Consider the following 14,741-nt stretch of genomic DNA (forward strand, 5'->3'; position numbering starts at 1 on the left):
ATCTTTTATAAAATCCAAAGTTGCTTTATAACTTCTTTGAGAAATTTTTATGTGGCACACAAGTTCTTTATATTTGGCCTGTGATCTTGTACAGACTCCTAAACAGTGCCTTTGTTCAGAATTCTATATAGACACGACATGGCATTTAAGATCCTAGATGTCATGTATCATTCTCTTTACAGTAAAGGTTAACAAAATCCTTTGACTTCTCTAAGGACGCAGTTGACGTTTGTGAACTTTTTCTTTCCCCTAAGTCCTGAGAGAAACGGAATGCCACCTGTGTTACATACAACCTTGAATGTAACAAAAATGATTCTTTAATTTGTAAAATGCATCTGGAGGCGAGGACATAAAGAATAAATAGAGTCTATGCGTTTATGCTTTCTCTGAGTGCAGTGATTCTGATAACCAGAAGCAGTGCTTGCAGGGGCCCTGAAACTATATCTGGCAGCATTATGAGATATAATGGTCCCACTTTTGATCATGACACTTCTGAGGTAGGATGGCTTCTCTGCCTGTGCTGTCTCTTGGGATCCACTATGAAGACCTGTGAGGATTATGCTTACCAAAGAGAAATCCCTGGTATACACTCTGGCATGGTGAATTTTTCACTTATGACGTTCTGTATGGTTGTTTTGCATACTATTTAGTCATTATTTTTGGTTTTCTGCAATTATATATATTTTCAAATTGTCTTTTATCTTTTTAAATGAAGTACTAGTATAGTCTGTCTATTAATTCCCACATCTTAAATCTTAATGATTTTATACCTGTTGTCTGTTGTTTCCATGGCTCCCACAATATGCTTGGTATCTTGTTTCCTTTGTTCTTTTTTTTTTTTTCACTGTGTGTGGGTTATTGTATTTTAATAATTTTGGTGGGAAAAAAAAGTGAGGCTTGAGTTGTTTGTTTCCTAATTCAGTTCACCCTCAGGCACCATCTGTCCTTGACTATCTTATATCCAAGTTCAAGGCTTGAGACTGTCTAGATCTTCAGGGCTGCCCATCCATGCAGAACTTGGTCACTGCGGGTTTCTGCTTATCCTGAGGACATATGCGAGGTGCATCAATCAGCATTCTCACCTAGATTTTGACTCATCCTTCTCCCATCCCAAAGAACACTAGATCTAGGACCAGTTTGGTAACAGTTCTTTCCGGCCAGTCAAATTCTCTCATTAGTACTGAGGCGTTTGTGAGTGTTAGGTTTACTACTCTGGGTTCTCACAGTTCCTTAGGAAGCAATTCTGTATTATCCTATAACATCTAATGTGATATTTAAGATAACTTGAACATTTTATCATCTGTTTTGGTTGTGCTCACTATGGGATACAAATTACCAAACCTGCCACAATTGGAAAAGAAGGCCCAAAGTTTGATGGTATGCATGTGAGTGGAAGATTAGACTTGCACAAATGTGCACAGGTAGCACGATATTCGACAGGAAGTGTCCTCACCTCCTGCATCATTTCTCAGAATCTTCCCAGTGAGGCCTCCACTGACACTTCCTGTCTGGCATGTTAATCTCCATTACTCTTTCTGCTTTTTCTTTCTCCATTGCACTATCCCTGTCGAATAGTCTGAATCACTGACTTGTTGGTTTTATTGTCCTCTTATGCTGTAAGATAAATTTTGTGAGGGCAGATATTTTGGATACTTGTCACTTAAATATTTCCAATGGCCTAAGACTGTCTCTGGAATGTAAGAATAATTCAGTAAAATTTTTGAATATATAAAAGAACAAATGAATGCATGAGATGATGAACGCCTCATGAGTCTGTCAACAAAAAGACAGAATTTGTGTCTGAAACATTAAAGAGTCGACAGAAAAGGTCAATACATGTGTTTGTCATCAGCATATTAAAGGTTGATTTAGCCTTTCCAGAGGGCAGTCAAAAGTTCAGGGAAGAGACATTGCTGTCCCTTTCAGCTTCAAGAGTAGGATGTAGGCCTGATCATGACCAATTCACTCTAAGAGTTTGTTCCACTCAGTCCCTGAGGAGTTTAGGGACCTACTTATTCCCACAGAGAAGTCATCTCTGGACCTGACAGATTTCACAGATCAGTCAGGGATATCTTACCCTGTTCTTCTCTGGGGATCCTCTGTATGGTGACTGGAGCTAGAGACCAGGAACACAGGCCAGAACTTACAGGTTTATAAAGTCCATCCTCAGCAGACAACCTTCCTGCAAGACTATCTCCAGAACCCTTCTACATGATTCTACTTTGTCATTTCCACTCAGAATGTCATCAGTCAAAACTATAGTTATCATACTCATTACAGGATAAAGTTGAAAATGGAAATAGTATTAAAGGTTTAGAGGTACAATAATCTTAATATATGGCAGAGTACAATTTTGCAAAAAAAAAAATGTACATGACATTTTAAAGCAATTTTCATCAGTTTAAAATATTTTTTCATGGTACCAATTTGTTTTTCTCAGTTATAAATATTATTTAATCTTATTGAATAAAGCTCACTCTGGATCTCTGACTTAAAATTTGATATCTGAAAATCCACCCCTCCCTACATTTACTAAAAAACTGCACCCTGGCTAATGACGTTGGATGGATACATTTAAACCACAGACACTCAACTTCCTCTTTTTATTATATTTATGGCGTATTATTATATCAAACCCTATGAAATAAGTGGCTTCACTAAGAAAGCATTTTTCCAAGCTCTCTCTTCAGAGCCCCCTTAATCTCACTGTTCCTCAGACTGTAGATGAGGGGGTTCAACATGGGGATCACCACCATGTAGAACACAGACACCACCTTGTTCTGGTCAGTTGAGTAGCTGGACTTGGGCATCACATAAATGAATGTGATGGTGCCAAAGAACAGAGTGACCACTGTGAGGTGGGATGTGCAGGTGGAGAAGGCCTTATGGCGCCCCTCAGTGGAGTACATCTTCAGGATAGTGATGAGGATGTAGATGTAGGAGATGGCTATGACAGTCACTGTGACCACAATGATGAAGCCAGCCGTAAATGAGGGCACAGTTGTGGGGATACTGATGTCAGAACAGGAGAGTTCAACCAAAGGAGCAAAATCACAGAAAAAATGATTGACTCGATTTGCTCCACAGAAGAGTAAAAAATAGAAGGAAATAGTAAAGGAGGAAGCATTGAGAAAACCACCAATATAAGCCACTGTAAGTAACTGAACACAGACTTGTGTGGACATTTTGGTGGAATAAAGCAGTGGGTTGCAGATTGCCATGAAGCGATCATATGCCATGGCAGCCAGAATGAAGCACTCAGTTGACCCAAAGAAAACGACGGAACCAAGCTGAATGGCACATCCAGGATAGGAGATGGTATTTGTCTCCACCAGGAAGTTTACAAGCATATTGGGTGTAACAGAAGATGAATAGCCCATGTCAGCAAAGGCCAAGTGGCTCAGGAAAAAATACATAGGATGGTGGAGCTGAGAAGAGATTCTGATAAGAATGATTGTGCTGAGATTGCCAGATATGGTCACCAGGTAGATAGATAGGATGATCATGAAGAGGATGATTCGAAGGACTGGGTCATTTGTTAAGCCCAGTAGAATGAACTCTGTCACTGCAGTGTGGTTCCCATCTCCCAGGGAATCCATGGTGTAACATAGCTATTACCATAACGAACCTGTGACAGAAAAGTGCATTAAAGAAGTTATAAATTTGATAATTTCATTTTCTATAACACATATGAGAAGTGATTACAAATAAAGATATCCAAGAATTGATCCATATTTACATGCAATTATGAGTCTATCTCTATTTTTAAAATTACTTTTAGCAGGAATGCCTGAAAACTTCCTTGAAATGGTGTCTTCTACTTTTTTTTTATTATGTTGTTTCCAAATATGCACTTAAAGTGGCTATAAAGTGAAGAAATAATATAGGACAGTTGAGAATAGCAAAAAAGACCAGTAAGTATTATAATAAAAAAATAAGAAATGTGTTGTTTTATAATAGACTTGAATAATAACTAACCATTACTTTATCATTACTAAATTATAAGGTTAAAATTTTTATATTTATATATTTACAATTTAATGTATCTACATAGTCTATGCTTATAATTTAGTCTATATTTATAGTGTAATTAGTATATATATATTTAATGTGTATAGAGAGAGAGACTATTTTTTCATAAAATGATATTAATTACTTTCATTATTTTATAAGTGAGTAAACTGAGTCTGAGGAGGTTATGTAAGCTTCACAATATTGTGTAGTAATTGGTAGAGTAAGAATATGAATGAAGCCCAGGAAAGTCTGACTACCCATTTCTTTAGTAACTATGCAGTAAGTAATACTGACCATGAAGTCTGGGACACCTTGCAGTGGGTGGATAACAAATTACCCTTCAAGCCTTCTGGTAGTTACGTATAAAAGAGAAACCTAGTTTATTACAGATTTTACAATATCTATCAGTTTAAAAATTTTTTAAGGGTGAAATAAAAGTGTTCTTGATACCGATAATAGAAATGAATTTTGAATTATGGTTGTGAATGAAGTTACTGGTAAATTTACTGGATTTTTTTGATTAAAATATTGTTTTATCAAGTAGCTTGAGATACTGATGTAATTTCTATGCAAGAAGCATGACGGATATTTAGTACATAATTAAAGTACTTTTATTCAGACAAATCAAATCACTTCCTACTTTAACAATGTTTTCTAATTGGATTTTTGTAGAGGGAAATACTATTTTCAACATAATATGTAGCTGAATAAAATGTGGCTTAAAACTTAAGAAGGATCACCCACATAGTGGTCCTCATCTCCAAATTTTCTGACTTATATTTTGAGCTTTACATACTCTGTTTCCTCTTGAAGCTAAAGCATCAGACCCATAAACAAAGTAAGTTTTTTTCAAAGATATTTACAGTATCTTTCAATTTTAAAATCTTCAATTTAAACCTTTAATTTTTAAACACGAATAAATGCCCAAAGCATCTCTGCTAATAAATATATTAGCATTAGCTTGTAGTGCTGAGTTTGGAGTATGTTAAAAAGCCATATGAGTTTCCATCTTGTGGGAAGGTAAATATGGAATACTTGACATAGACTGTGCCTGTTTATTCACAAAAAATTGATGGTGAAAACAGCAGTTCAACTAAAGTTGCTTACTAACTGCTTGATTACATTGGCCCTTTTTCCCAACTATAACTTTGAGTACAGCTGTAACTTCAGGGAGTAGAGTGTTCCAAAATGGTAAATGAAAATCAATACATCAAATTCATTAACAAAAGCTAAAATCTTACCTCCTGGAATAAGAACTCATTCATCTGTAACAAATCTTGATGATTGTGGTTATAAAGCTATCTTTAATTTTTGTTTGCCTTTGGGGATAAATCTCTGAAGATTCTAGAGATTCGAATGTGAATTCAAAAGCAATGTGGGACATCATTATGTTCTATAGTGGATATTGAGCAGCTCAATTCACACACAGAAACAACTAATCTTTTAAGAGTCTGTCAGATCTCCTGGGAGTTTGAAATTTGTAGATACTGACAGGCATATGTAGAATAGATAAACAAGATTATACTGTATAGCACAGGGAAATATATACAAGATCTTGTGGTACCTCACAGTGAAAAAGAATGCAACGATGAATATATGTATCCTCATGTATAATTGAAAATTTGTGCTCTACACTGGAAATTGACACAACATTGTAAACTGACTATAACTCAATTAAAAAAACTATTTAAAGAATGAAAGCTGAGTTGAAGATAGCAAGAAAGAAAAGTTAAAGCAGACATGTCGAGTTCAAAATAAACATTTTCCTTTTAACTTTAAAAAAAAGTCTGTCAATTCTCAAGTGGTCAGTTTATTCTTTTGCTTCTGACTAGGTGTTTATACTTATGTCTATAGCCTTCATTTAATAATTATCAAAAACTATAATATAATAAATTATCTTAGACATAAATATTGGTTCCAAGTTTTCTTTGATATTTCTGATTAAGAAATAGTACTAAATATCAGATACAAAAAAATAACCTTAGATTTATCCATTCAATATGTGTTTATGGATAAGTATTTTATATTGGTATTTGTAAGGCATACCAATAATTACTTTGGGCAAATAGGTGGTGGAGATTGATGTGAAGTTGAATTTTAAATAAAAAATTTTAGACAGGTACATTAATTATCATATCAAAAGTAAGAAAGTAAAAGCCTTGAAAGTCATATAGAGAACTACAAAGTAAAAACAGGTTTGGATGACCCCTGGGCCATGCAGCCAGAACCCAGGACCTGCCTGCCAGTGGTCTGAAGCATCCCACATTCTCCTGGACCCGAATTTCTCCCACCAGTGATTCAGCACTAGCCTTGTGGCCCCCTTATGTTTCTGTGGCCAGCTGCCTCATGACCTGGCCCCACCAACCAGCAGCCAGCAGCTCCTGCACAAGGCAGGGCCTGGCAGCCAACCAGGCTGAGGGCCAATGAAGCCTACCAGACTGCCCAGAATAGTCAGCCTACCACAATAGGACCCAGGCAACCTGTACAGATGCCACTCCTAGAGCATATAACTCTGGTGACAAGAAGGGAGTGTGCTGCAGGATTACATAGGACATCTTATACAAAAGGCCACTTTTTCAAGGTCAGGAAATGTAACCAACCTACCAAACACATAGAAATAAAAACATAGGCAAAATGAGATGACAGAGGAACACATTTCAAATGAAGGAAAAAGATAAAACCCCAGAAGAAGAACTAAGCTAAATGAAGGTAGGCAATCTGTAATGATTGTAAAGATGATCAAAGAACTCAGAAAATGAATGGATGCACAGAATGAGAAGTTAAAAGTTTTTAACAAAGAGTTAGAAAACATAAAGACAACCAAACAGAGATGAAGACTACAATAGCTGAGATGAAAAATACACTGGAAGGAATCAATAGTAAATGAAATGATACAGAGGAACAGGTCAGTGAACTAGAAGACAGAGTAGTGGAAATCACAGCTGCTGAACAGAAAGAAGGAAAAAGAATGAAAAGAAATGAGGAAAGTTGAGGAGTCCTCTGGGGCAACATTGAGTGCACTAATATTCATATTATAGGGGTCCCAGAGAGAAAAAAGAACGGTGCTGAGAGATAAAATAACCCTGAGGGAATCATCTACATCCCAAGATTTTTTTTTTAACACATTGATTTTCCAACATTTAAATTGTTATTCAGAATTATAAGTGCAAACATCATAGAAAATTCTTTATCATATTAGAATTTTAAAATATTTTTGACGCCATCACGTTGGGTGATAGATTGACAGGGCACGAGACTCCTGATATCTAAAGCAATAGTCTCAAAATAATGGTTTCCGTGGGCCAGAGGACCCTCATTAAAATCTTTATGGTATTGAGCTCCATCCTTAAGGAGTGAAGAACACACAACCTTTTATATTAGGAAGACTAGTGTCAGAGGGGACTCATTACAAGCATTCAAGAGAAAAAATTACTGTAAAACTTATCCCTGTATTATGAAATGCATGAAATCACAGGAAGTATTGCAGAAAGCTAAATCTAGTCTTATGATTCCAAGTTCTTCCTTCAGCTTAATACCTTATGAATTTAAGAGAATAGAAAGTGATTTTCCTTCTTTAGAAAGTGAGAATTATCCTCTTTACAATTAATATTATCTTATGTCTTCTAATAATCTAGTACCTGTAGATGTTAATAGCCTGTTGGAAAATATTAATGAAAATATGGACACAGATAATCTAGGAATTAAGAATGTTGTCAATTCTCTACTCCTGGTACAGCTGGCACACAGAAAATAGTACTGGGGAAGCTTTGAAAAACTGCAAACAGAGAAGAGGATGCCAAACTCAAGGCAAAGGCCATGATAGTAAAGAAAATAAGGCTTGTGGAAAACAAACAGAAAGGCTGGGAAAAAAAATATTATAGATATATTGCTCTCCAGTACCTGCCACTGTGATTGGGAAAAATAAAAATGTCCTATTGACATATTCTTCCATTAGTACCGTGCTAGAATAGTATTAAAATCCCCAGAATTCACCGTCAAAATATAAGAAAAGTATCAAAGGTTCTCTTCGAAAATTAATGAGAAAGATTATGCAGAGTACATATACCCTCATATCCTGGAGATTTGTCTTCTTGGAGAAGCCTGCCAAGAACCTGTAGATATGGGTAAAGATGTACTTTTTTTTAAACTGTCTATTTTATTTTATTTATTTGCTTATTTATTTATTAACTCTTTCTTTGTTTTGCCGTAGGATGTTCATACTTGCTCTTCCAACACAGCTTAAAGTCAATTTTCTATTGATCTTTTAGGTTTCATACTTGCTGGGAAACCTTTACATCCGCCCTCAATATCAGCAGTCAAGATCAGGAGCACCATGAAAAACACCCTGTAAGTTGCCATGTTAATAGGGTGCTATTCAGAGCGATTTCTTTGTTTTTTTTTAATTGCATATATGTGTTTCTTTATTTGACAAGTGATATAAAATATTTTGATGAGCATTTTCAAATTGCTTTGCTTATTTTCTCCCATAATTCCTTTTGTAGTACAAGGAAGTTTTCTTTTTTTAAACCTGGACAGCATCTTAATTGACAAATGATAGGGACTGAGTTTCATACTTGCAATCCTAGTAGAGTTGAAATTGAATACCTATATGCAGATCATCCATGGCAGACTTTAGTTGTGACTTGTCCTTCTCTTTGCTATTCTTTCTTTTTTTTTTTTTCTTGGTATATATATTTTTTATTGAAGTATAGTCAGTTTACAACATTGTGTCAGTTTCTGGTGTACAGCATAATACTTGTCATATATATATATATCTGTTTTCATATTCTTTTTCACTATAAGTTACTATGAGATATTGAATATAGTTTTCTCTGCTATACCATATGAACTTGTTGTTTATCTATTTTATACGCATTAGTTAGTATCTACAAATCTCAAACTCCCAATTTAACCCTTCCCACTCCCTTCCCCATCTGGTAGCCATAAGTTTGTTTTCTATGTCTGTGAGTCTCTGTTTTATAAACAAGTTTTTTTTGTGGTTTTTTTTTTCTTAGATTCCACTTATAATAGGTGTTTAAGTAAAATTAATTTTGAATACACTAAAGAAATGGATTATGGAAATACCCCAAATAATAATCATGAGAGACTTTCTGGAAAAGATGGAATTCCATTTTTACCTACAGTCGCTGAAATAGCCTTACTCAAAAGCCTACATTTACTAAACTGAGGCTGAAAGATGGGGGCTACAGAATTTTAAAACTGGTCCCTGCCTGTCTAGTACCGGAGTCAAGCTTTAAAAAAAGAAGAAGAAAAGAAGAAAGAGAGGAGAACCTCATCTCAATAAAACGAGATGTGAATCTAGGAGAAAACACTAACAGAGCCAGGGAGTTTAAGTAGACTTCTGTGGGGAAGCAGTTGAAAGGATCTTCCCTTCCCTTCCCTTCCCTTCCCTCCCCTCCCCTCCCCTCCCCTCCCCTTCCTTTTCCTTCCCTTTTCTTTTTTTCTTTTTTTCTTTTTTTCTTTTTTTCTTTCTAGGGTTAGGGTTAAAATTAGGGTTAGTGGGGAAGTGATATTTTAAGGGATGCCAGGCCTTTAGCAGACAAAAAAGGGCAGAAAGGGCATTGCAGATTAGAGGAAATAAACTTGTGCAAAGTGGAAACCACAAGAGACACACATTGTTTGAAACAGGAGAATGTTCCCCATATAGGGGAGGTCGGTGGTGTTACTGAACCAAACTTGGGTCCCCAGCCCAAGTGCAGTAAAGAGAATCTAGTGACACTGGATTGTGGTGAAGAAAAGTAAGTGTTTATTGCAAGGCATCCAACATGGGGCCAAGCAAGGAGAATGGGCAGCTCATGCTCAAAAGACTTGAACTCTCTGATGGCTTTTAGGGAAGGCTTTTTAAAGGCAAGGTGAGAGAGAAGGTCACAGTGTGCATGATCACCTCATGGACATCCTTCTGATTGGTTGGTAGTGAAGTAACAGGATGGTATTTCATTAACCTTCTGGTTCCAACCTATCTGGGGGTCTACATACTTGTGCTCAGCATATAGTTAATTTCTTCCATCTGGTGGGGTTTTAGTATCTGCAAATGAACTAAGGATATAGCTCAGAATATTATCTGTAGCCTTTGAGGAGGAACTGAAGTTTCTTGACTTTGTTTTATGGCTAAGCTATTATTTTATCTTGCTTGACTCTTTTCTCTTGTTTCTGCATTTTCTCACTTCTCTAATTAAATGTGCTCTTTGAAACTCAAGGAAGGCTTAGGAGGCTAAAGCTTTGCTACAAGCAAGAGGCAGGGGACATGTTCCTGGTAAGGCCCTCCAGGGTCCTGCTCAGTTTCAGTAACAGGAAATGAGGCTAAAGTTAAGATCTTGAATGCCATGCTAGAATATTTGCACTAAGGGAAGTCTTAATACCAACTAGTCAAGCAAATAGTCTCTGGAATCTCACTGCCTTGCTGTGACTATACTGTGTATGTACACTTACCAGCTATACATCACCTTTAGCAAATTAAGTAACTCTCTAAGCTATAGTTTCCTCACTTCAAACATGGTCATGATAATAGCACTTATACTTATGACACTCTTATGATGGCTATGAGAAATTTGAGATGTATTACTGAAGCATACAATGATGTTTAGAAGTATTAAAATTCCCTGCTTTGTAAGCAAAGGTTATCTAAAACATGACAAAAATGAAAAGATGTAGCATGATCATAGATTTGATATAGAAAATATAGTAGGAGGTGAAGGATAGACCTGGAAGAGGGAAAAAATAGATGTAGCAAAAATCCACATGAGAGATAGATTAGAATGCAGGAGGTATTTTTTTAGTTAGGATCCTGGAATCTAGGAAATGTGAACAAGAGAGGATGACAAATCAGAGTAATTCAAGCTAGGGCCTAAAAGTGAATAAGAGTCTGATAGAAGTAGAATGGAGGAAGGGAAACTGAGGCAGAGGGAACACCACCTGCAAAGGTACAGTAGCATGAAGGACTGTGAAGTGTTGGGAAACTAGAAAGCACTGTTGTCTGCTTTGAGTGTAGGGTAGGCAGAGGGATGTGGTGGAAACTGAGCCAGGAGCAGTGTCTAGGGATCTGTTTGTGATGAACATCACATATCAGGTGGGGGTACTTGAATTTCCTCCCGTAGCTAGTGTGTGGCTAGTCACCATTTTTGACACTATCAGTGACTTAATATTTTCTGTATTCAGAAATCTAAAATCTTGTATGACAGTGGTTTTGGTGGTATCATAGACATTTAGGATATTATATTATGAGACTGATCGGATTCAATCATTGTTTAGAGGGAGGACCCTGTTGAGGTGTCACTGCAACCACCGTGTGAGTGGTATGTCCAGCGTCCTGCCGAGCCCTCCTGACACAGCACTGTCATAAATGGAGCGCTGACTCCCACTGCCTCCTTGCAGATGAGTGAGGTGGAAGTTCAGTTACTCCCTTTACCCTGTTGTCTTTTTCCCAGGGGTAGTCTGACACTGACTTGCACACCTCCTTTCCTCCAGGTAAGCCCAGCGCCTTGTTGGGCCCCGCTGCACCAGGGAGGTTGGAAGCAGAGAGCTGGTTCACACTGCTTTGTTGTTGTAGGTGGAGGTGGAAGCTCCGGTCCTCAGTGGGACCCCACTTACAAGTAGGTTTGGAGGCGAGGGAGCAGAGTAACATTAGCCACACCTCATACTCCTTCATTAAGTCTCGTTGCTGCCAAATGACGGTGGAGGCACATTTCCCCCTTGCGCCCCACTACAATATCCTGGCAGGAGAATTGGAGAATGGGTGGGGAGAAAACCAGTTCCCTTCTTGGCTTCACTGAAACCTGAGGGAAGGAAGGTGGGACGATTTTTCCATTGGTGTTTTTCTGAAGTAGGGCAGGTGTTGCAAAAATTATTCTATTCTGTTAAGGCCACTCTTCTAGTCCTTTGGCGAGGAGGAACAGGCTTTTCTTAGAGCTCTTTTTGTCTGTGTCTCTGGGCAGTTCTGGGAGGCAGCACCCTGTCCAGGGAATACGGAAACAGTAACAAAACACAGGGACTCACTTCTGTCTCGTTCCTCAAGTCCCTGAGTCCTAGGAGTCTGCCTTCTTCTTTTTCCTTTTTAGAATCTTCTTATGCTTGTTTGTTGTATTCCATCCAGGGTTATTTTTAGTAATAGAAGGCCTGAGGTGAGTGGAGCAACGTCATCTTCAACAGAACTGGAAGTCTATGCCTTCAAACATTTAACAATATTTATCTACCTTCTTATTTTGTGACAGAAAGTTGGCCTAATACCAGTTTGCCTGACATATTCAGGTGTAGATGCCTGCATTCTTACTTTGAAAAGAAAGAGTTGAGTAGAATGAAATGTGTTACCCACAAATAAAAGTCCTCTAGTGATGAAGTATTCTCAAAGAACGCCTCATTTTACAACCATCCCGCAAAAGGAAAGTGCCTTAAAAAAAGTCAGAGTACTAAGAGGGTATTTGTGGCCTTGAGCTTTTGCTTAACCTTTGTGTGCCTCAATCACATCCTCTGTAAAATACAAATATTAAAAAGAAAACTTTTATGGCTATTCCAAGGATTCATTGGGTCACTACTTGTAAATCGCTGTGAACAGGACCTAGAAGCTAGTAAACAAGCTCGTATTGTTAGCTCCTTTGCTACTATTCTTACTACTGCTCCTAGTACTCTTAACAACATTTGACTCCTACATGTTATAGCTCTCTAACCATGCAAAGACATACGGAAGACATTATTCAGCAGAGGGTGACTACAGAACTTTTACTAAGCAAGGCTGGAATTCCGGTTGCCAATATGAGTTAAAGAGTGTCAAAGCAGTGGCATGATTGTGGTGAGCAAGGGTTTGTGTAAAAGCCTGTTTTGTAAGTTGTAGAAGGATCAGGCACAAACATTTAATCACTTGGATCAAGCTGATTTTCAATAGATTAAAAAGCCATGGAGTCAGTGGTTTATGCCAGAGGAAATGCTTTATTCGGCCTTCTGTTCATTTTTATTTTTTATTTATTCATTTTCAAGTATGCATTTATGCTTGCTATGTTCCAGGAATTGTGTGGAAATTAGATGCATGAGGGAAGGGGAAAGACACTGAAGGTCTTCCAGCATTTTGGAGAAAACAAATACTGAATCTGTAACTCCAAGTACCTTCGGTATTCTGAAGAAAATATGCAGGGTTCTATGGTGGAGGGTAACAGGTGTACTTAATTTGGTCTGGAAGCTCAAGAATGCTTCCAAGTGGATAGGAAATGGTGTTTAGGTTACTACCTATAGTATAAGTAGGTATTACCCAGGTGAGGGGGAAAATGCATTCAGGTAGAAGTCCTGCATGTGAGAGGGCTCTAAGTGTCAAAGAATATGGACATGCCTAAGGATTTTTTAAAAAAGGACCAAATGATTGCTTTCTAAGGTTTGGGTTTTTGAAGACCAAGGGAAGAGCAGTGAGAAATTAAAAACAGGGGCCACATTAAAGATGTTTTAAGCCATGTTAAGAATTTTTGCCTTTAATAGATAGATAGACAGACAGACAGACAGATAGATTTACTTTAAGGAATTAGCTCACACAGTTGTGAGAACTGTCAATTCCAAAATCAACATGCAGCCCAACACTCTGGAAATTCCAGTAAGAGTTTATGTCATAGTCTTCAGGCCAAAGTCATTCTGCAGACAGAATCCCTCTTTTTCAAGAGTCCTCAAGTTTTTTTTCTCTTAAGGCTTTCAACTCGTTGAACAAGGGACACCCACATTAAGGAGGGTAATCTGCTTTACCCCAATCTACTGATATAAAGATTAAGTATATATAAAACATAACTTCACGGCAATAGCTATACTAGTTTTTGACCAAACAACTGGTCACCATAGCCTATCCAAGTTGACACATACAATTAGCTCTCACAGGATTACTATTGTAAAATAAATGTATAAATTGGTTGCTGGAAATAGACCTGCTGACAATGAAAATGAAGAAAAATAGGAGAAAAATCTTGGATTCAGAATGTACAAGACTTTATGATTGAATATAGGTGCATGGAGTGGAGAAAAGGAATAAACTACTCTCAGGTTGTGAATCAATATATTGATTGAATGATGGTGCCTCCTTTTGGAGCATTGTAGCAGAGCAAGTTGGTGGTGGAAAGATAATTTTAGACAGTTTCCACTTGAGATTCAGTAGATAAAAATATTTTTGTCGGCACACTAGATAGAGGACAGGGAAAGAGATACAAATATGGTAGTCATCAGTATATAGAGGCAAATTAAACTTCACAGGGGAGATACAATCTAGTTCCCTCAAACTTTCTTAACAAGATGTGCATCTGACCATGAACAAATCACTTAAAGAACTTGTTTATTCACCCCCTAGTGATTTAGAAACACTGTTTATTTCCACAGACAAGTCACTTGTTTTGACCTGACAGAAGAATTCACAGTTGGTTTGGTCAGGGGCATCTCATCCTGTTCTTTTATGGGTCCTCTATAAATAGCTGATGCCAGAGATCAGGAACACAGCCCAGAATCTGAGTCTACAAAGCCCATAGCCAGCAGATAACCTTCCTGCAAGTAGAATGTCTCCAGGAATTTTACTATCTGGTTCTACTTGGTTATCTCCCCTCTGAATGACCTCAATCATAACTATAATTATCATGCTTATTTCAGGATAAACTGCTGTTGAAAATGGACACATCTTAAAGGTTTGGATGTACAAAACCCCTGCTCTACAGCAGAGAACAACTTTTTAAAAGGTATGAATACAATTTTGAAAG

General features: G+C 37.4%; 2 protein-coding genes across 2 annotated transcripts in view; one reads left to right on the forward strand and one right to left on the reverse strand.

Annotated features, from left to right (window-relative positions):
* Positions 1 to 2,657: 2,657 nt before the first annotated feature.
* On the reverse strand, positions 2,658 to 3,599 carry LOC105076812 (olfactory receptor 5P6). Its single transcript, XM_010965049.1, has one exon. The coding sequence runs from the start codon at positions 3,597 to 3,599 to the stop codon at positions 2,658 to 2,660; it is 942 nt and encodes a 313-aa protein (XP_010963351.1).
* Positions 3,600 to 8,281: 4,682 nt separating this feature from the next.
* Positions 8,282 to 14,741, forward strand: part of OVCH2 (ovochymase 2) — a 60,679-nt gene continuing 54,219 nt past the window's right edge. Inside the window, exons 1-2 of the mRNA XM_045523833.2 lie at positions 8,282 to 8,361; positions 14,635 to 14,720. The gene's annotated coding sequence lies outside the window, so the exon portion shown is untranslated. The remainder of the gene's footprint in view (positions 8,362 to 14,634; positions 14,721 to 14,741) is intronic.

This window comes from Camelus bactrianus, chromosome 10 (assembly GCF_048773025.1).
Source record: "Camelus bactrianus isolate YW-2024 breed Bactrian camel chromosome 10, ASM4877302v1, whole genome shotgun sequence".
In the NCBI taxonomy this organism is placed as follows: Eukaryota; Metazoa; Chordata; class Mammalia; order Artiodactyla; family Camelidae; genus Camelus; species Camelus bactrianus.